At 41.2% G+C, this 20,604-nt stretch overlaps 4 protein-coding genes across 10 annotated transcripts; 1 reads left to right on the top strand and 3 right to left on the bottom strand.

Moving 5' to 3' along the window:
- Positions 1-6,189, bottom strand: LOC116218509. Of its 3 annotated transcripts, none has more exons than XM_031560469.2 (7): positions 2,693-6,189; positions 1,145-1,555; positions 998-1,033; positions 747-866; positions 570-620; positions 360-431; positions 1-268 (listed from the first exon to the last, which is right to left on the bottom strand). In XM_031560469.2, the coding sequence occupies exons 1-7, from the start codon at positions 2,745-2,747 to the stop codon at positions 192-194; spliced, it is 822 nt and encodes a 273-aa protein (XP_031416329.1). In that variant the 5' UTR covers positions 2,748-6,189; the 3' UTR covers positions 1-191. The 3 variants fall into 3 exon arrangements, with proteins under 3 accessions (XP_031416329.1, XP_031416331.1, XP_031416330.1); XM_031560471.2 differs by having other exon boundaries at positions 1-265; XM_031560470.2 differs by having other exon boundaries at positions 747-863.
- Positions 6,185-10,982, bottom strand: vps37c (VPS37C subunit of ESCRT-I). Its single transcript, XM_012837073.3, has 5 exons — positions 10,204-10,982; positions 9,590-9,698; positions 8,569-8,740; positions 7,220-7,302; positions 6,185-7,036 (listed from the first exon to the last, which is right to left on the bottom strand). The coding sequence occupies exons 2-5, from the start codon at positions 9,680-9,682 to the stop codon at positions 6,350-6,352; spliced, it is 1,035 nt and encodes a 344-aa protein (XP_012692527.1). The 5' UTR covers positions 9,683-9,698; positions 10,204-10,982; the 3' UTR covers positions 6,185-6,349.
- A 245-nt stretch (positions 10,983-11,227) lies between these two features.
- On the bottom strand, positions 11,228-16,707 carry si:dkey-9i23.16 (uncharacterized protein LOC571915 homolog). Of its 2 annotated transcripts, none has more exons than XM_042703111.1 (6): positions 16,625-16,707; positions 15,572-15,668; positions 14,908-15,015; positions 14,655-14,711; positions 14,331-14,504; positions 11,228-11,570 (listed from the first exon to the last, which is right to left on the bottom strand). In XM_042703111.1, exons 1-6 carry the CDS (start codon positions 16,663-16,665, stop codon positions 11,457-11,459), a joined length of 591 nt encoding a protein of 196 aa, XP_042559045.1. In that variant the 5' UTR covers positions 16,666-16,707; the 3' UTR covers positions 11,228-11,456. The 2 variants fall into 2 exon arrangements, with proteins under 2 accessions (XP_042559045.1, XP_042559046.1); XM_042703112.1 differs by lacking the exon at positions 16,625-16,707 and adding an exon at positions 16,466-16,540.
- On the top strand, positions 16,596-19,703 carry tmem176 (transmembrane protein 176). 4 transcript variants are annotated; one of them, XM_031560475.2, is made up of 7 exons: positions 16,596-16,708; positions 16,919-17,076; positions 17,436-17,546; positions 17,744-17,803; positions 17,906-18,055; positions 18,344-18,460; positions 19,599-19,703. In XM_031560475.2, the coding sequence occupies exons 2-7, from the start codon at positions 16,954-16,956 to the stop codon at positions 19,611-19,613; spliced, it is 576 nt and encodes a 191-aa protein (XP_031416335.1). In that variant the 5' UTR covers positions 16,596-16,708; positions 16,919-16,953; the 3' UTR covers positions 19,614-19,703. The 4 variants fall into 4 exon arrangements, with proteins under 4 accessions (XP_031416335.1, XP_031416334.1, XP_012692529.1 ...); XM_031560474.2 differs by having other exon boundaries at positions 16,597-16,708; positions 16,944-17,076; XM_012837075.3 differs by lacking the exon at positions 16,596-16,708 and having other exon boundaries at positions 16,849-17,076; positions 17,747-17,803.
- Positions 19,704-20,604: the final 901 nt, after the last annotated feature.

The following is a 20,604-nucleotide window of genomic DNA, read 5'->3' as shown; positions in this document are numbered from 1 at the left end:
TTCGTGTTGTCTCAAAAAGTTACTTTATTTGAGAAAATGCAATTCAAAGAAATATACTTTTATGTACCTGGCAGTCATTATCAAAAAGTAAAACAAAAAAAGCACAGTAAAAATGTGAAAGAAGGGCAATATGGGGGGCAGATGAATAACAGTTTGGTGGCGATGATGACAACAGACAAAAAGGTTTTAATTTAATTGTATGAATAGTCGCTATTCCGGTTAGACGAAGGCTCTCTGCTTGATGACACTGTGAGCTTTTCCAAGGCTGCTGGAAAAAATACAGAACCAAACAAAAATATCAACTGTGAGTAAATATATGTGTGGGCTAGTGTGAGAGAGGAAGAGATAGAAATACCCACCTGGATAGGAGTGTCTCTTGGACGTGTTGTTGTTGGGATGAAGTCCGGCCTGTTGTTCTCTATGATAGTGAACTGACGGCCAGATACACATATTGTCAGTACATTATTCCTTATTTCAACTCAATGTCATATTGTGTGTCTGTGTGTGTGTGTGTGTGTTCTTGTGTATTTGCATGTGTGTGCATTTTTGTATATGGTCACGCAACCTACCACTTTGACTCTGCGTAGGGCCAACCCATCGCGACTGCCTTTTCTGTGACACTGTAAAGCAGCACACACAAGTCACTCATTTAGTACATTTCACCAACACTGAAATTAATTTTTACTGAATGTATGCAAAAACTGTGGGCATGACAACAGTAACACAATGATTTTCTGTGGACTGACGTCTTTGGCGGATGGCGGCGTATGTAGGTCTCCCGTAGCGCTGGAGGAGAACAGCCAGCACCAGTACAAGAAGCAGACCTGTGATGGCCTTATATGCAGCCAGCTCCCCACTGTAGCCTGCTGCATCAGAGGGAGAAATATGAAAGGCAGGAGAAAGGAAGATTCATTGTGGTAATTAAATACATTTGGTGCCTTGATGAGGCCAATATGTGAAGGGACTTGATATGTCTGCTGCTCTTGCACAGACGCACCTTCAGATGGCTTGGATTTGCGTGTCTTCGTAACCCCTGTGAAAATATAACAATTAGTCAATTTAGTAAGTGCTTGACTTTCCCTCATTTATTTATTACCTTTACTTACTAAAAACACAGAGAACAGCTCTTCGCAATGTCACGCACCTGTACACTGAATTACGAGTGCAGTGCAATTCTCTCTGACTGTCACTGTACCATGGTCATCAACATACTGAAAGCTCCCAGACTCAGAGGCTTCCCATTTCTTGAACCCTCCACAATTCGTCTGTGGACAGAGGCCTTCAAAGTGTTCCTTGTAGGGGCTTTCGAAGCAGATTCTTCTTTTCGGTTCTTTTCGACCTCTAGGCAGGGTGAGGTGGACAGGCCCCTCGCATGGATTATTCTTCTCCCATGCCACTGTCACCAGGACCACCTCACGGAGTGGTGGAGAGGTTATGACCTCTGGGCTTGTCCTTGGTGATTGGGCTGCGGGATGATGGGTGGACACAGGTGTGGCGGACACATTTGATGGTTTGGATGTGGATGACACATCAGATGGTTTTTGGAGAGACACATCTGAAATAACAGAAGATGAGCAAGGTCGTGTGTGAGTCAAGATAAAGGTCTGAAAATGTACCCAAGTTGATGTTTAGTATGATCATAAAACTCATAAAAAGCTTTTGTTTATGGATTCAGTTTTTAAACTAAGGCACTTTCATGAAAACATATCTGCCAGTTGGTAAGAGGACATAATAGTTGCTAATCAGAAAATACAGTATGGATATGATAAATCATCTTCGCAATGTGTTAATCAAGAGCATTATATATTCTTTGCCCTTAATAACTATGATCAACAAGTGATATAAATGATGTACTTCAAAGCAACATGATTCCTTATTTTAATTTCCTGTCATTTCAGACTCTTACAGATATCAACCTTTCCATGTTGATTGTAAGTTTTATTTAATAGTATGTTTCAATTACGCACACTATACTTTCACGCGCGTATAAACCTAAAAGAACTCATGCACAATTATATGGGTGTGCCTATTTGCTTTTGAATATCTAATACTAATAATACTTCAGCTACAGTTATATTTAAACTGGTGTGCCACTGAAAAATGTACAGTGACACGCTCATTCACCCTGTAAATATTCTGTCCAAAGTCACACAGAGAGCTGTGTGTGAGACCTGTCACAAGCAGGGTTAGGTTTAAAAAGTCTATTAGACATTGCAGATTAGGACCCCAATAATGAGGATTACTGTAGATTACCCCCCCAACCGTGATGGTCAGTCAAGTCCTGGATTAAAATATACCCTGTAATCTTTGGGATTTAATCTAACAAATTAAGAGGGAACTGTCTGTAAGATACATAATCAGGATTTTTAAATGTATGGCATGCACAGAATTTTTTTGTATATACCCAACATGCAAGTCAGCTGTAAAATAAAGTACAGAAGAGATTTCTTGTGACAAAAGTTTGACATTTCTTTCCCCTACTTATGTTGATATCACTACTTGACTAATTACTAAGACGGGATCACTGAGATGTTTCAAAATGTAAACTTTTTCAACAAAGCAGTGATGCCTACTTCCTGTACCTTTGCTGTAAAGGCATTTTAGACTTTTTGACTTTGAACTGTGTATTTTAAATCAGTTTGTTATGATTTTACTCTAAAATGTGTTTTGCATTTTCAGCAAACAGGCTCACCTGTATTTAAAAGAAGGCCCAGAAAAAGCACCACCAGCTGCAGCGAGTGGTCCATGTCAAACTGCCAGAATGGAAGATCAGCAATCAGCTCAATTTATAAATTTAACCCATCAGACAATAACCCTGTTTATCATGAAAATAACAGTGCACTCCTCAACATTAAAGTCCAGCAGAGGAAATGAAATTCATTAAAATACAATCAAATGTCCTATTACCAGTGGCAAAGCATTGCAGGGACCAACACTTTCATTACAGGAACAACATTTTAGGAAAAGTAATTTAGACTTTTTCCAGGAGATTTGTCTTAGCATTGTCACAACGGTTTCATACACATGTCCTTTTAGTACAATATTATTATTCTACTATTTTTTAACAAAAACAAGACTTACCTTCAGCAATGCAATGACAGGAAGTGCACTGGATGACAGACAAACTGAAGTGAAAGGAAACATGCAGAGGTGTACACTTTTGTTCTTTTCTCCTTTTCCCCCCTCTCTCGTTCTCTCCAGTGAATCACTCCGGCTCAGTTTTTTGACTTGATGTCTTCTGCAAAATGCAGAACTTCCTCACATCAAAGCCAGGAAGAAATAGGCAGATAGAAAAAAACACTTGAGTGGGCTGAATTTTAAAAGTAAGTGCCAGAGAGAAAGATTTTTTTTTCTAGTTATAAGTGTTAATTAATGAGTAATGACACATGAAAGCGTTCTTTATTTGTGGAATCACAACTTTCTCCATCACCTTATTAAGTGATGAGAAATATGTCACAGCTCACAGGTGAGCGTATTAAACATGCCCTCTGGTTCAAGTCTGCAGTAGAGCTAATGTGACTGTCATCACACATCACTTCCCACAAAAGGGATCGAAAATTCAGGGCCGTGTGTGTTCACTTTCAGTTTGCCTTTACTCATTTCTTCCTCTCGCTCTACGCTCTAGTTTCTGCTGCTCAGCCCCCATCTTTCGCCTCTGGTTTACCAGAGCCGTAGACCCAAGAAAAAACACCTCTTCATACCTCTACCACCGAGTCATAAACACTCCCCGATTCCTGAAACATTAGGGCCGAGGTACTTTGTAACTTCAGATGGGACGTCATGTGACTCACCGGTCTTCACAAACTTCTAGCTTTAGCAACAGCAGTGACATGTGCAAGTAAGAAATTAGCACATTTTTTTATGCAAAACGAGATGCAAATACATTTTTCATACTGAATTTGTTATTCCTCTCATGGTGATGCATTAGTTCCCTGCCCACAGCTGACTGTGGCGTGACATATACTGTTGGGAGCGAGATGGGGAAAGAGTCAAAGCAACTTCAAAACAGATAAACAAGGTGGGAGGATGAGAAGGCCTTACTTGAGGAACACAAAACCAGTGTTGATTAGTGCAGTGTCAAGACTTGTGAAGGTATCTATGTGTGCATGTGTGTGTTAGCATGCGGATGTGGTGTAGGATGACAAAGAGAAAATGACAAACTGATCACATTTCTCATAAATCAGCTTCAGTGTTTATTATACACACTCAAAAAAAGAACACTTTGAAACAGGCTACAGTCATCACCACCAAACCAATATATTCTTCTGTTTTCTTTTTAAATTATTATTTCTCTTATTTTATCCCTAACGAGGCACAGCATTGTGCTTCTACGACAACCACCCCATCCCCCTCCCCACCCTCGATCAGGCCGTGGGCCTCTGCGCAGCTCCTTCCTGCCGGTGCCCAGGTGTCCAGGCCTCGCTCCACCTGAGTCTTAATTACTGAGTTTGTTGATTTGTTAAAGCCAGTGGCAAGGTGGGCTTGATTGAGATGCCCATCCCTCCTGCGTCGATATTTTTGTTTTGTTTTTGTCAAGGATTGCTTCAAAGTACAAAAATAAAAAGAGCCGAACACCTGCTCTGGGTCAGAGCGGACTGATGCGGGCCGCCTCAGCGGAGCTGGGTTGGGCTGAGGCGCGCTGGGTTGGCGGGCTGGTGGAGTGCTAGTGTGAGCTCAGTGGCCCGGCGATCGATCTGTCTGTCTGTCTGTCTGTCTGTCTATCTGCCTGCCTGCCTGCGATGGCGGTGAGTGAGTTGGTCCACTGCCATCGGGGGGGCCCTGGTGTCGAGGCTACGGAACACCCACTCAGAGTGATGCATAGTGCCCCCATGCCCCTTCACCGCGCACACCTGGAGGTGGCATTTTATTCACTTTTATTTCGTTTAGACCCCCCCCAGCTTATCCTGTAATTGCTGAATTTAACACAATAATATAAATCAGGTTCATGCCAGAACACCACCAGATAATACAGCCCGTACCAATCAGGAATGATTTTTCCCTTTAAAAAAAAAAAAAAAAAAACTTAAAATGGCTCAACTCTGATGCCTTGACCATTGACAGTAACACACATCTGCATAGAGGAGAAGTGGGGAAGTGCATCCGCTGACACTGGGGGCTCCCGGGTGCTGGTTGCATATTCGGAGGGGTGCTACGTAGCCTCTTTACCCAACACTTTGGCGCCCTTCCTCCGGGCCCCTTCTAACTTTCCCTTCAATGTGCTTTCGGTGCTAAAGCAGGATAAGATATGTCTATACTTCCCTTGTTTAATGATTCCTGTTAGTAGTATTTTCATTTATCATACAAATCACATATATTCTCAAATGGTAGTGAAATTACAGAAATAAACTATGTCTTCTCACCATTGTCAAGCATCAGTTAATGTTGTCAAGCAGTACATGGGAAAGGCAAGAGGAAGAGGTTTTTCAGAAGGATAGATGGAGGAAGAATCAGGGAGAAAGGAGAACAGGAAAAGTGAAAGTAGACGAGTGGAGAAGATAAAAGGAAAGAGAGTAATTGTGATTATGGGCAACGGGGGCATTAAATATGACAGTCTGAGACCAACACAACACAACCACTGCAGTCTCCCACGCCGAATTGATGTGAGACTTCTGAGGGGCACGTATGGTCTGGGTGTCACAATGTGAAATCAGGTGACGGGAGATGGCATGCGATGTGGGTCTGCCATTTCCACACAACTGATGGACAGACTGATGATTGGAATGGTGAGTTTGCACAGCAAGTCATATCATTAATGCTGAACTCTACCAGTGTAGTGTCATGGATTCCCAATGCTCAATTCTTAATGCACAATTACAGAGATAAAAAAAAAAAAAAGTCTGAACAGTTTAACACTTTCTGACAGAGAACAAATGAACATTTCAATTATGATCAAAAATAGTGCTTCCTAGTTGCATCCTGTGAAGAAGTCCGACTTGATGATGTGTGTGGTAGGAGTGCTTTGGAGCCTGCTGGAGGAAAAGGACTGTCCATCGCCTGACTGCACCCCCTTCAGACTCCTCTGGGGCCTCCATTCGAACGCAAGGGGAGGGTGGACAGCAAAGGGAGAGCAGGAGAAACAAAGGCTTGAGCACACTCAAGCTTCACACAGGAAGAGGAAGAAACACAGGTAGGGCAAACCACAAATCTGATGCCAGGAGTGTAGGCAGGGTGTGTGTGTGGGGGGGGGGGGGGGGGCTGGTGAAAGGAGAGAAAGAGAGTGGGGTGGTGGCAGGTGACAGATGAGAGAGAAAGAGATATGACAAAGGATGACAAAGACAGCATCATAGACTGGGGGAAGATGGTGAAAGAGAGGGCACGGCAGAGGAGCAAATGAGATGGAAAGAGGGACTCAGGAGTAGGACTGTGGTACCCTAAATCCAGACTGGTAGACAGGCCTGCCCGTGTTTGGCTGGGAGGGTGGCAAGCTGGGACCAGTGGGGTAGCTGTAGCCCGCCGGGTAAGGATATGCAGAAGGATAGGGGGCTGGGCTGGGGCCAAACTGCCCAAAGGGAGGCCCAGGGAGGCCAGAGAAAGCTGGCTGGGTGGGGTAAGGGCAGGGCCCAGGGCCAAAGGTAGGCTGGGAGGCAGCATAACCTGCCGCGGGGGTGAAGGAGGACCCTGGGCTGGGATAGTGTGGAAACTGACCTGGGGGATTGGTGGGGCCTGCTGCAGAGGCAGTTGAGGGCTGGGCAGAAGGAGCCACAGGGAAGGGGCTGTAGGGCAGGGCAGAGCTGGAGGCATTCTGGGGGGAGTTTGAGAAGCTGCTGCTGGGCTTGGACACACTCTGTGGCTGTGGGTGCGGGTGCGGCTGGCTGGGATGCCATGGGGAGGATGTCACTGCTGGATCCTGGTTGGCGCAGGACTGTGTCGTCATGACAGCTGCGTTGTCACCCACAGCTTGGCTCTTTTGGCGCAAAATCTCCTGTAGCTTCTCTATCCGTACTCGTCTTTTGTGAGCAAGGGAGCGGAGGGAGAGGAAGCGATCCAAGAAGGAGTCCAGAGACAAGGAACCTTCCAAAAAATCTTCTGCTAGTGTCTAAAAGATGTATAAATAGAAAACTAACTACATGTAATAGCCATATGTGCAATTCACATACACAAAGAAATGTAGTTCTTATTAATTGCCCATTTACCAAATATCCCCCCTCCCTCATTTTATCTCCATGGAATTTCTATGACAGTGTAGTTCAGTGTGTTATAGACATAGGCTCTCACTCACCTCTGACTCTGCCTCTGTGCTAGCGCCCTCTGCCTGAAGACGGGAGAACAGCACCTCAGGTGACACCTTCCCCATTTCATTGTCTGTGAAAAGAGGCAAATTGTCAGTATCCAAACCAAACCAGTCCAGAGCCGATGCACAGCCAATATAAAAGAAAATGTGAAGTACGCGAGGTAAACTGTGCCAGAACAGAGAAACCAAATCCAAATGTGCACATGATCACACCGGCAAGAAGGGAAGCAAGCTACTCTGTCACAGGAAAAACAGGATTATCTGATATATTGAATAGTTCTTGATAACGCCAGACCTTTGTTAAACACCACAAGTTAGAATGTTACTGTGTACAGTGAATGGTTGGGTTGGGCAGGGAGGGGTGACAGAAAGACAAGAGGCAGGGTGCTCCAATATCTTTCAACTGTTAGGCTGTAGCTTGAGGAGCTCAGCAAGATGCTCAGCTTACCACTGCTGAGTCATACACACAGTGTGAGCAGGGGCACAAATACCAATTACAAACTACACATTTTCCTGATGGTTGTTGCCTGATTTGAGTGTTTTTTTCCCTTTCTTGCTAGAACAGGAAGCAATGTCCACTGCAGAATGTCCACGCAGTACTGAGCATTAATTGTGGTGCCCTGAGGTACTATGTTCAGTTCTGAGAGGCCCGTAGCTGACATGGCCTGACATCTGGTCAAGCAAGAAATCCACGATACAGCCTGATAGACAATACAGATAACAGTTGGTTGACCAGGTATGAACCATTTGTGAGACTGACATATATTGACCAATAGAGAGAATGATTGTTTGGGGAAACGGTGTAGTTGTGTGATTTTGCAGGCACACTGTAACCCAGGTAATATTTACTGCAAATTATACTGTAGTAACCTCGATCTTGTCTCGATCTCAAAGTCTCGATCTTGCTCCTGGATCCTCCTATCTATTCCTGCTTGAAGCACACCTGATTGAAATAGTGTAATGTTCTTGAATAGCTAAATCAGTTGAGCTCAACTAATCAAGGTGCACTGAGTATGCAGAGCGGGAAAATATGGAAAACATACTGATCAGGGGAGGCTCAGGAGCAGAATGGAGAAACATCATGTTCTAGAGTCCCATTTTCCTTACTCACTTCACCAATAAATTCTACCTCATCTTGCAGTGTCTCGAGGTCAATTCAATTTCATTGTGGTAATGACTGACAGCCCATATCTAATTCTCTCCAGTGAGCTTCCACTTCAGACTGATGGCCAACTGAACAGAAAGGGGGCAGTTCTAAAGCCAGTCCTTTCCGATCTTCATTTGTTTCTCAACCATTTCCCATCATACTGTTCTTCCGTCTCTTATCACTTCCTTACCTCTCAGAGAGCACCGCTGCTTATATCTATCTCGCACTTCCTCCAGCTCGGAGTAGCGTTCCACTAGGCGCTCCCTCTCTTGTTCTAGCCTTGGCTTCATGTCCAGGTTTCTCTCGGCCAGGCTGCGGTTGGAGGCCAGGGCCATCTCTCGCTCCAGCTGGATGTTCTGGATCTGTAGAGAGGTAGAAATTGGTATGTTCCATATATACAGGGCTTTACAGGGTGTCCTTGAGGTCCTCACATGGGTTAGGGTTAGGACACGACCCAACGTGACCTTAAAATGTGACCTTATATTGGAAACCTCAGGACATAATTTATGTTTAATGTAAATTGTATGTAGGGATCTATGATCTATTAAGGGATCTACTGTAACTGAGCAAACAGTTGAGATGAGCCGAGTTGAGTTCTGTCCTCTCTGTGCAACCATAACCATAATTATGTGAATGTATTAGTGTAATCAATGTTAAGGAGAAAAGACTTAATCATCACCAACACTACAACGTGATTGTACATTCAAAGCTCAAAATACTTCAGTGAGACTATAATTACTATGACAAGTTGAATGTCAAAAAGGTGATGGCAGCTCATGTGTCTGTCATGTAAACAGAGAAAGGGACATCCATGCTCTGTGTATTCTCAGCTCAAAATCTAAATGTCATGCCTCTCTAAGAAGCCTCAGATCTTACACATGATGTGCCTTTGGTAACTTTTCTTTGATATTTAACAAAGGAAAAGTAAAATATTTGCTCTGGTCTAAACAGACTATTGCGTACAAGCATATCGGTCTCCTCCTCTCCTTCTGGTTCCAGTACACAGGCAGGAATGTTGTGTTTCTACCACCCTCATAATACTGTGAAACTAATAATAGGCCAATGCTTGACTAAGAAAAAAGAACCTGACTATGGCATCGCATCCAACTGGTTTATTCACATTTCACCTTAATCAGCTGATAACTAACATTCATGAAAAAATGCTGAGGTTTCCATCCACAAACAGGTGTGTAAAGAAATAAACGACCCACCTCGTCTGATTCCAGTGCCATTGACTCCACCCGTTCCGAGTTGTCCAGCAAATCCTGCAACTCAGATTGGTTGAGGTCCTGAAGCTTATCCATTGATTTGCCAGAAGAACTGTGGGAAGAAACGAAGAGTGAACAAGGATTGCATATAATCCGAAACACTGACACAGAAGCAAGACAGCATGTCGTGCCAAAAACAATTAGGCTGTTCAGGAATACCACTAATCTACAGATGCAAATATCATGTGACAGACCAGAGTTTTAGCCACTGACGTTTTAGTGATCATTACAACATACCAATGACTAGTCAAATTAACTGTCTACCATTCTAAAATGAACAAACTGGACAAGACAAACATCGCTTTCTGTGCATACAATAGTTCAAATAACTACATTACTGTTCCAGGTTTAAGCAGCTAAACGAATATGAGTTAGCAAGCCTACAGATAAAGCAAGTTTAGTTAGTGTCCTATTGCTATCGATATTCACTTATTACCCAACGTACTACGTCGATAATCGTACATTCAAGGGGTGGTATAGCTTTTGAGATCGAAACAGCAGGCTAGAATGGTATATGTCAATTTTTTAAATCAAAATAATAATGTAACGTTACTTACGTGCTGCTAGCAAATCAAATATATTGTGGCATGGAACACATTGACGGGTATCCAACTTAATTGGAGGTGGATGACGTAAAATAAACACGGAAGCACTGACCTCAATTTCAAAACAAAAGATATAAATCGGTATTGTTCCAAATGTCCGCCGTGAGCTGAATATTACTAAAGGTTGACAACTAAACTGCTATATTGTATCTAGATTTTGACGGGAGCTACCATGATAGCAAGCTAGCAAGCTAATAACATTCAGTAAGCTAACTAGCAAGCTTACTGGCTAAATCGAAAACGATATGCTTACAACGAAAGGCACTTGCTTGCGTGAGCGTTAGCTAACTTCAGAAAAGCCCACCGCTCGGGCTCAGTATTCCATTAGGGTCAACATCCGCCTGTCGTCCAATATAGTTTGAAATGGAAAACCAAGTTATATCCACATGACAATACAGAATGGGAACCCACAAAAATAATCCAAAAAATGTTGTTATGATTGAGTGATTTCCTTTTCATCAGGGAAAGTTTCACTTCGGACTGACACAAACCAGCGCCATTTTTGGTTTCAACCACGGAACCTCATCCAGGGAAAACGTAACCAGTTTATCTACTAGTTTACCCTATATATTTTTGTTTATATTGTGGGTCACATCTCATTCCCTACTCGTCTGAAAAAAAACGGTGTTACTTTAAACTGTAGCATGTAATACGTCTGTTCAATAAATACACTCATTGACATCCGAAATAACGCCACCCGTTTTGTGGTGAATGGTGTAGCCGTGTTATCAGCTGACTTGAAGGGAAACCCCGACGTGACGGGAATATTCCATCTGAGAGGTGCCAGCAGGGAGGCAACCAGTGACAAATTATTATGTCAGTGGCTAGTGTGATGTTTTCCTGTGATAAACTGTAGTGGTACCATTGTCCTGACTATCGTGCTAAATAGGAGTTTGCTACATCAATAATAATAATAAAAGAGTTATTTAAAACAAAACAAACAAACAAAAATAGTAATAGGCTACTGGACAGGCTGTTCCACACATTTACCTTTATTTAGGCTGTGTGTGCGTGCAAGAATACAATTACAACATAGTATTTCTGTGAAGTGTGTGTGTGTGAGAGATAGAGAGAGAGAGAGAGAGAGAGAGAGAGAGAGAGAGAGAGAGAGAGAGAAAGAAGTCTTCGGACCCATGCAAGAATACAGTAACAGCATAGTATTCAGTTCAAGTGTGTGTGTGCGAGAGAGTAGTTTTGGTCATTTTTCAGGCTACTTTAAGACGTTTCACTGCAGAGTATGACAGAAGTGAGTGAAGAACCATGGCTGCAATGTCGTATACCAAGAGTGAACCAACAAGGCCGTGGTAGAATTGATGCAGCTAAAGGAGAAACAGATAAGGGACAAATTCAGATGGAGAAAAAACTGAAGATTATTACATTATAACTAGGGGTGTCACAAGAACCGATATTTCAGTGCCAAGTCGAGCCACCTTTTTCTACAGTACTGTAGGTACCAGGGATGCAATTCCAGTTAGCTTATACGAGTAGCTTATACTCCTACAAGTGTTCTAGTCTGTTGTAAAATGCCAAAGGAAGAAGAACAACTCCTTCCAGCAGGAACACTGAACAAAAAAAAAAAGATGTTTTTGAAATCAGTGGGGCGAAAGCTCCGCCTCCACTCGTCGAAAAATAACACCAGTAGGACTTGTGTATGGAAGATGGGTACTTTGCCTTGGAGGTGGATCATCAGGGAATAATGAATTCACAAAAACCAGTATGCAAACGTGCCATCGAACTTTACCAACGAAAGGAAGAAAAACTTCACAGACAGACATTCAGATGTATTCAAAGAATTAAAAGGGAGTTTCATGTTGACGTTACAATAATAACGTGTCCAAAATGTTATTTCCAGACTAATGGTCTGTCACCATTAAACTGCTTGCACTTTGAGTATAGAGTTTAGGAGTGACTTGTCATTTTGTATGTGGCAGATTAGGATTTTTGCAAATTAAAAAGAAAATCCCTATGAGAGAATAAACAGGTTTGTGGAAAATCGAAAAAGATTACACAAAAGATAACACCCATGACAGTGAAATAAATGCTTGAGGGACCCTGCATGTCTGTTGCTATCCCTGTTCTACCAGCGAAAAAGAACAGAATACAAGGTAAGTCACTTAGCCTAATGAGTCACCAATTTCACAAGGTGAGCAGAAGCTAACCATAGCTAGCTTTACCGATCAGGGATTGCAAGTGTTCTCACAACAACCACAAAATCACCTTAAGTAAACAAATCGATTACCTAAGGATTTGAAAGCCACAATCTGATGAATAAAATAAATCAGAAGTTTCAGGCCCTAGAGCTGTAACGTTACGTTTCAGAAGAAACTGTGGGGTGTGAGTTAAGACACGATTCACAGTCCATTCTATTTTTGCTTTCGCATAACGGTTGCATATCTTTATTTTTATGAGACAAGACAGCAGTTTATTACACAAGACCAACTACATTTTAACTCACCAAACCATTTGCCCTAGGTTTTGTACTGGCATTGTTTTAATCACACCTTATTTAATCACACCTATATATCACATTTAGTTTTTTATAGGGATTTTTTTCATCTGAACCAGAAAGTGTTCAAATGCTAACACTAAAAACTTCAAACTTCCGGTCGACTCCCATACTCTATATAGAGGTGTGTGTGCAGCCTCTGCTGTTAGTAATTGAGTAGTAAATTAGTAACTGAGCTATACTTGATAACTGCAATCTCAATAATTAGTTAGTTAGTTAGTTAAGCCTTTGTATTCCTCTCGGAACATAGGCCATTGATGAATTGTTTCCACCCTCGTCTGTCCTGAGCCATCCTCTCCAGCTGTTTCCACGTCAGCCCCTTCTTCTTGAATTCCTGCTCTGTGCTCCTTATCAGGTGTTTTTGGGTCGTCCTCTACCCCGTTTGCCTTGTGGGTTCCATGTCAGTGCCTGTTTTGTTATTGCTGTTGTGTTTCTTCGTAGTGTGTGTCCAATCCAGCTCCATTTTCTCCTTAACAGCTGTATATCTACTGTTTCTTGTTTTGTGCATTCCCATAGGTTGATGTTGCTTATTGTGTTTGGCCAGAAGACTCCAAGGATGCGTCTTAGACAGTGGTTTATGAAGGTTTGTAGTTTGTTTGTGATGTTAGTGGTAGTTCTCCAGGTTTCGGAGCCATAGAGCAGCACGGTTTTGACGTTGGAGTTGAAGATTTGGAGCTTCGTCTTGAGGGAGATGTTTTTACTTTTCCAAATTTTGTTTAAGATGTTGAATGCTGTTCTTGCTTTCCCAATTCTTGTCTTCACGTCATCCTCTGTCCCACCATCAACAGCTATCACACTTCCCAGGTAGGTGAATTTGTCGACATCTTCCAGCGTCTGGTCCCCGATGGTTATTGGGTCCGTGTCAATAATTAGGCCTATTTATTATTTCCATATTTTTTTCATGTCTTGGCCGGGCAATTGACATGCTGTGCCATCATAAAAGGTTGATTGTAATTAACCCAAAAAGTTGATTGTAAACATGCTACTGTTTTTTTCTTTTTGTAATATTCAAATGTTTTTAACATTTTAGTTTTTTACTTTGGAATCAAATTGGGTAATGAGAACCGTGGAATTTCACTGGCATCGTGACATCCCTAATTATAACACACTAAGCAAGGTTTTGCTTGTTGTGTCTACAGTACTTGTATAATGATTACATAGGTCTATGGCACATCTAATGAGTTTCCAAATTGTCCAACTATTCCTTTAACAGTGTAAGAGGGTTGTTTTTCAGTTTAAAAAAAATTATGTTAGTAGATATTTTAACTATATGAATAGTTACATAGACCAATGAGGTTTTGCGGACTACTGTGCACTTCCGATGTTTAAAATTAACTTTTATGAAAAGCGTTATCATGCATAAGTATACATTATTATGATGTGACTGTGAATAGCCAAGCATCACATTCAATAACATATGTTTTTTCAGGTTTAGTATTACCCACCATCAACTAAAAATGACATCAGTTTCCCCTGGATGAGATTCTTTAAAAAGCAACTGTGAGATCATGCCCACAAGTGACAATGACATTACAATATCAGTCTTTTAACTAGAACATTTGAAATCACTCACTCTTGAAGTAAAATGGATACACATGTCGTAATCGGATCCCCAGAGAGTTTGATCGTTCTCAACAGTGGAACAGTCCATGTGAGGCAGTTCGGTGCTAAGGGCCATAATGTAGACACAGACAGCAACCAGTGCACCCAGCAGGCATGCCAGGTTACTGTAGGCACAGCTTTTAAGCTGAAAGCAAGAAGTAGCTTTACAGCTGTACTCAGATTGTTTCAATACATTACTTCAATATATAATATTTTTTTCTCTTCTACAACAACAATAATAATAATATTTACAATTTATAATAATAATAATATTTACTATGTATATATCACTTACCAATCGCCTGTCAGGATATTTACAGCAAGCAACAGCAAACGATCCTCCTGTTACAAACTAAAGACAACAAAAATATAGCTTGAGGGTTGCAAAAATGTTCATGTTTCATCAGGTAAAAGGACTTCGACCAAATATTACATATCAATCAATAGTATAAAATAATATTGTTAACCTTGCGTATGAAAATGTCTGCAGAAGGTCTGGCACTTAAATAGGACATAAGACATTGCCTCCAGTTAAGAAAATAACATACCAATACTCCAATAATCAAGGGAAGCACATAGAAGAAAGGCCTGAATTTAATGAAGTAAACAGGTGCTGCCAGGAGAACCTGAAATAGTCCCAGAAGGATTGACACAACCTAATGGAGAAAAGAAAAAAAAATAGATTACCATACTTTGGCTGGAAAACCTTTTGTATGCAGATAGGTTTTGTTTTGTTGTTTGGTGAGATATTGGATCATTTTTTTTTATTTTTTTTTAAATTAAACCAGGTGAGAAATTTAGAGGGGGAAAAAAATCATGATTTGGTGGAGCTGTTAACAACTGAAATGTGCCACTGACTACACACTGTTTTTAGTAATATGTCAGAAGCCCAAACTATTGGAACCACTGGTTTACTCTTTATTTGTTGTATTTTAAAAGCTTGTAATATTATCCAGTGTGTAAAATCTTAAAAGTAACGAGTAACTCAAGCTGTCAAATAAATGTATGCCTAGTGGAGTAGAAAGTTAAGTACAAGTAGGCTACCTCCAAATTGTACTTAAACAGTGCTTGAGTAAATTTACTTTTTACCACTGGTTTTCTCCTGATGAACTTCCGGTCACTGGAGAAACTAAAAGCAGACTGGCTGGTAGGTTTTCTAGAAATTCACATAATATCAGTGTCCAGTATCCAGTTGGCTATACTTTCACTTACTGCGGCAGCCTCTGGATCATACTGGCGAAAGATGCGAAGCTTTGAACTCTTCTCGAGGGAATCTGCTTGCGTTGATAACACCATGGCACTGAGACAGCTAGGTGACAGGTTTTATTGACATTAATAGACAATTGTATGAGACAACGTGAAAACACAACGCAGCTGTAATTGAGAGGAGACAGAAAGGAGGGAGCGCTGATTGAAACCACATGCTGTCCCTGTAGACATTGTGCAGTGGAATGGAATGTGAAACAAATGGGATAGGAGAAACAAGTAGGCCTGCAAAAGTAAACTGTAGATAGATAGATAGATACTTTATTAATCCCGTGGGGAAATTCTGGTGTCTTACATCTCTCTCATATTTACAATAATTACAAACAATATATACAGACAGTTATGTACAGTGTAGGATGTAGAGTGTATAGTGCAAAACAGTGTAGTGTTATAGTTTTATGGCAGCTGGGACAAAGGACCTCCTGTGTCGCTCAGTCCGTGAACGTAGCGTGTTGAGCCGCCCGCTACGGAGGCTGCTAAAAGCTGAAAAAGGCCACGGTCAAAGGATATTTTCCCGAAACCACCAGTGCGACTGAACATCTTCGTCTGAATTACTAATACGAGACCAAATACGATGTACAAATGCACTCCTGGTGTGATCATTTGGGAACTTTTAAATTCCAGGGAAAGAGACATATTTGCCATTTGATGCAAAAGTCTGCTGGATGCATCTTTGAACGTAGTCAAGTAAGAGGAATAGGTTAAGACACATGCCTGCACATTAATTGCTTAAAACCGAGACAATCTGTTCAAGACTAGCCTACTTCTAACTGGACGATGCAGAATATACAAATTAAGGCCACACCACAAGCAAGTAAAAACGACCTTACTGTGACTTACCCACTTGATCAGTGAACAGCGAGTTCTGGTTTCTTTGCTGGCGTTTTGTTCAATAAATGCGCAATTGAGACGTTAGACCCCTCAACTCATAAGGGGCGGGGTGAAAGTGGTCGACAAAAATAAAAAAAAGATTTCTTACCACTTCGTTGCGCAACTTACTTTTGTTCTTCATATCCAGAGCAGGGATTAAATAAGTGCATAACTGTAAACACTTTAAAAGTCGAACTTTCATCAACCCTCCAGGTAGGCTGCCTTTCACAGCTTGTCTTCGGTCATTTCTCTGTGAAATGGAGATTCTTGAAGTAGTCTTATAGTGATGCGTTAGCTTGTGATTTAACATTTAAGTCTATACTTTTAACAACAGATGTTCTATCAATCGTTTTCTACATTTACATAGCTTACACACATTGATATAATTGACAACATATGCATTTAATGTCTAAAAATGTATAGTTTTTGGACACTATTTTCCATTTAGACTTTTGAGCATGGCAGTATCAGTATCCAGCGATTTGTCCGTCACTGTGGGTGAGGACGTTGTTGCTGATAAACTACCGGATAAACAAACTCTGATGAAAAATTTCCAGAAAGTACAGTCCAAAGCTCTGGGGGTAAGTCAGTGTCACGACGATATTCACCCACACCCTATTCGATGATTTGGTGTAGTAATAAAAGTAGCCAGAAGGTTTTGTTTTCAACTAGTATCTGTGTTGGCGGCTTGAATAACATCTCAAAGGGGTCTTAATCATTCTTCCTCTGACGTTAAGAAACCTTTAGGTGTAGTATGCATGTATGTGTAGTTGGTCTGGTGTAGATCATCCATGATTCAAATCTTGACTGAAATATGAAACATACTTCCATAGAGTAATTTACATGACATGCATGTGTGTGTGATGGACTACACAGTATTCTAAGGTGCCCAGAGCTCAAGCTGAGAAGGACTGACTGGCCTGTTCTTTCTTGTGGTCAGGTTTCCCAGTTGATGTTGGGACTGCTGGTCATGATTAACTCCATCCCACTCTTGTGTACTGATTTTACTGAGGTTGTGACCTTTGGAGTGCCTTTATGGAGTGGTCTTGTGGTAATATTCTTATCATTGGGTTATTAAGTGTAAATAACTTTTTTATCCTTAAACTTGCAATTTAGTGCATTTTGTGTACTGAATATTTTAATACTATCTATATTAGTACGGTTTTAGGGCATAACAATTTTATCAGGCTGGCCTGATGTAGGCCCTCTTTTGTTAGGGACAAAATGTTTCATGTCTCACACGTTTAGCAGTTTGTCATTGCAGGGAGTCTTGCCACAATGATGGAAAAATACACCAACAAGAATTATGTGAGTTCAGCTCCTGATCAGACAGATCACTTCTGTCTCCTCAACCCCTCAGGCATCCATCTTAAAGTTTTTCCTTATGGTTTCTCTGTCTCGCCACTCCAGCTCTACTCCTGTATCGCCATGTCGGTGGCAGCCATGCTAGCTTCTACCACTGCCCTCATCATCTACTTCATTGACATCACCAGACACCAAGCGGCAGAGTGTGCTCGCACAGATATTCATACAACATGTGTGAATGAACATTATACTGTGGTCAGTTGTTTACCTGAATTATTGTGTGTGCATGGTTGACGGTGAAGTGCAGTAATACACTGCCTACTATTCACATAGGGTCTCAATGAGCAGATCAGAAATGTGTAGTTACAGTACAGTACTTAGTAGAGGATATTGGTGAATATGTATACACTGCCTTGACCTGCCTTTAGGTTTTAGGTTTTGGTATAAGCTTCAAGTGAGTAATGGACTGAACAGCTCTCTCTCTGTCTCTGTCCGTCTGTGTTTCTGTCTGTCCATCTCTCTCACACAAACACACATTCCTAGTTGTTCAGTATAGGTGTGAAGACATCCCTGGCATTATACACCCTGATCCATGCCATCATCTCTGCCATCCTGACACACTCTTTGAACAAAGCTAGGAAGAACCTTGGCGTCTACACGGTAAGGGCCTTTATCTCTCAGATGCCAAGTGTATCCGCTTAGTTCTGTTAAAATACTTGTGTGTGATGCACTAGCAACCTTATTCATCATTGATGATATGTAACATAGATCTTCTGCCTCTCAAGAATGTAAGGTGGCAGTTCTAAATTTCTGGGATTAGTTTATAGTTGATGTATTGAGGCTTTTGTTATTTTTGCTGTACCATATGGATTCAGAAAGCTGCCATAAGGTGACAAACAAACCCTATATTTTACAAACACCCCACGATTTGCAAACAAACAATGCGATTTAGAAATGCCTTATGCAGTATGCACACCATGTTTTACAGATACAAAACACACTCTATTTGACAGCAGTGGAGATTAGAGAGCGCCCTTGAGAAACAGTGAAGAGACGAGGAATCAATCTAAATCTAAAATGATTGGTCACAAATTATTGGTCACATTTCGATGGCATAGGGCCTCAACTAATAATTATATATACATAAATAGTTTGTTAACAAATACAAAAAAGTTGGAAACGTTGCATCTCGAGGTCATTCCCAATTGTAATCGGTGCACACTTTTTCAATCAAGGCAATCGCGTCATTAGCTTTTATGCTAGTGCATCAATGCAATTCTGTGAATTTTTCCATCCCTACTAAACACACTAAATGTATTCAACAGAATCTTCTAAAAAAAGGGTTAATAGAGATACCTTGTACTTCCTAGAATAGGCCCTCCTCCCTTCCGGTTTTCTCCCCAAGCATGTAGAATATAGTCTTGAATGTAGGCCCAAAAGTTTTAAACACAAATTATATTTTTTCAATGCTAATCATTTCTATCCTATGTTTCAAACAGCAGAAGACCTTAACACACATGTGTATGAGCAGCATAACAGAAGCCATAAAGAATTACATTTAAGGCAAATATTTCAAATAGAGACCATTACTTGGGTACCATTACCTGTTCTTTGGTACTTACCACAGGAAAAAGTTAATGTGTGAATTCTTTCAAAAGATTTCAGGACAGGAAATAGTAGACAGCATAGTAATCCTATTTATGGTTGAGCTCATATATTATGACATAATAACATTTCGCTTTTGGAAGCAGCCATGAAGCTACTAAACACACTCTCTTATTTGTCTCTCTTATTCCAGATAATGTGCAGTTAAGGAGTCACAGAACAACTGAAGCGGTTACATCCAGAAATCGGCTGGTTCTTACCACAGTGTTATGCTCTTTCAGTATTTCCTATAGTTATGTAAATACTTTTTACAATATTTTATATAGCTCTACCATACATATGTTAAAGGTAAATCATGTGTAAAGTACTTTACTGGTGTGTATATTATTTTGCTGTTCAGCTGTGCTCTCATTGGAAGCTCAGATTCATGGTGTTGTTTGCAGCTGGTGACATTTTATCTCCCATGGTTCACACTGTTGCATAATAAGCTCCCCTTGGTACTTGGCACTCTGCTCTCACTGATGATGACTAGTCCCTCCCCTTAGGCACTCCCTGTGAAGTCCCTCCCCTTACTGTACGTGCACACAGGGCATATGACCAGGCGTAATTCGTCAGGTGAAATTTCGTCTTGGGAGTGTGGTCAGAAAAATCAGGTTTGGCTGTCAAGTAGCAAGTTCAGTTGCAGTTCAACCCTGGCTCCCAGCGCTGGCGGCTAGGAAGCTAAAGAGCTAAATAGCTAGTTAGTATTATTTGCCGCAAATATGTTCATGAGCAAAGTAAACAACAATCAATTGTTTATGTAGACAACAACTCCTGTTCTACAGAAACACCATATAATTCACAACAGCATGCTAACGTTATATGTAACTTATTAGCAGCTAGCTAGCTACTGTATGTTATAATAGTGGCATATACACAACAAACCGAGTTGATGTAGACATATAAAAAGTCATGTAGAAACCTTTATTCACATAAAATATTTCCCAGTAACAGACCCCTGAGACTCCGCCATCTTGGTTCGATTTTTCTGATTACTCCCGCCCCTCTGAACAACGTAGGCTTCCAAATCACACACACCCCAAACTGATTAGCTCTTGGAGGATTTTCATTTGCATAAAGTTAAAGAATCCCTACTTTGAATCGGATGCAGAGGCGTATTCTTCGCTGTGACGGGCCACCAGCCGGAATTTCGTCTCTCA

This window comes from Clupea harengus, chromosome 22 (genome assembly GCF_900700415.2).
Source record: "Clupea harengus chromosome 22, Ch_v2.0.2, whole genome shotgun sequence".
NCBI classification, from domain to species: Eukaryota; Metazoa; Chordata; class Actinopteri; order Clupeiformes; family Clupeidae; genus Clupea; species Clupea harengus.
This window is presented reverse-complemented; position numbering and strand designations above follow the sequence as displayed.

Coding starts and splice junctions, on each gene's coding strand:
- tmem176 (XM_031560475.2), top strand. CDS start 16,954: ATGGCAGTATCAGTATCCAGCGATTTGTCCGTCACTGTGGGTGAGGAC. Junction 17,077..17,435: donor TACAGTCCAAAGCTCTGGGG/GTAAGTCAGTGT, acceptor TCTTGTGGTCAG/GTTTCCCAGTTGATGTTGGG. Junction 17,547..17,743: donor CTTTATGGAGTGGTCTTGTG/GTAATATTCTTA, acceptor TCACACGTTTAG/CAGTTTGTCATTGCAGGGAG.
- si:dkey-9i23.16 (XM_042703111.1), bottom strand. CDS start 16,665: ATGCACTTATTTAATCCCTGCTCTGGATATGAAGAACAAAA. Junction 15,669..16,624: donor TCTGGATATGAAGAACAAAA/GTAAGTTGCGCA, acceptor CCTGTCACCTAG/CTGTCTCAGTGCCATGGTGT. Junction 14,505..14,654: donor AATATCCTGACAGGCGATTG/GTAAGTGATATA, acceptor TCTTGCTTTCAG/CTTAAAAGCTGTGCCTACAG.
- vps37c (XM_012837073.3), bottom strand. CDS start 9,682: ATGGATAAGCTTCAGGACCTCAACCAATCTGAGTTGCAGGATTTGCTG. Junction 8,741..9,589: donor TGGCACTGGAATCAGACGAG/GTGGGTCGTTTA, acceptor ACCTCTCTACAG/ATCCAGAACATCCAGCTGGA. Junction 7,303..8,568: donor GCAGCGGTGCTCTCTGAGAG/GTAAGGAAGTGA, acceptor CTCTTTTCACAG/ACAATGAAATGGGGAAGGTG.
- LOC116218509 (XM_031560469.2), bottom strand. CDS start 2,747: ATGGACCACTCGCTGCAGCTGGTGGTGCTTTTTCTGGGCCTTCTTTTA. Junction 1,034..1,144: donor ACTCGTAATTCAGTGTACAG/GTGCGTGACATT, acceptor ATATTTTCACAG/GGGTTACGAAGACACGCAAA. Junction 269..359: donor CAAGAGACACTCCTATCCAG/GTGGGTATTTCT, acceptor TATTTTTTCCAG/CAGCCTTGGAAAAGCTCACA.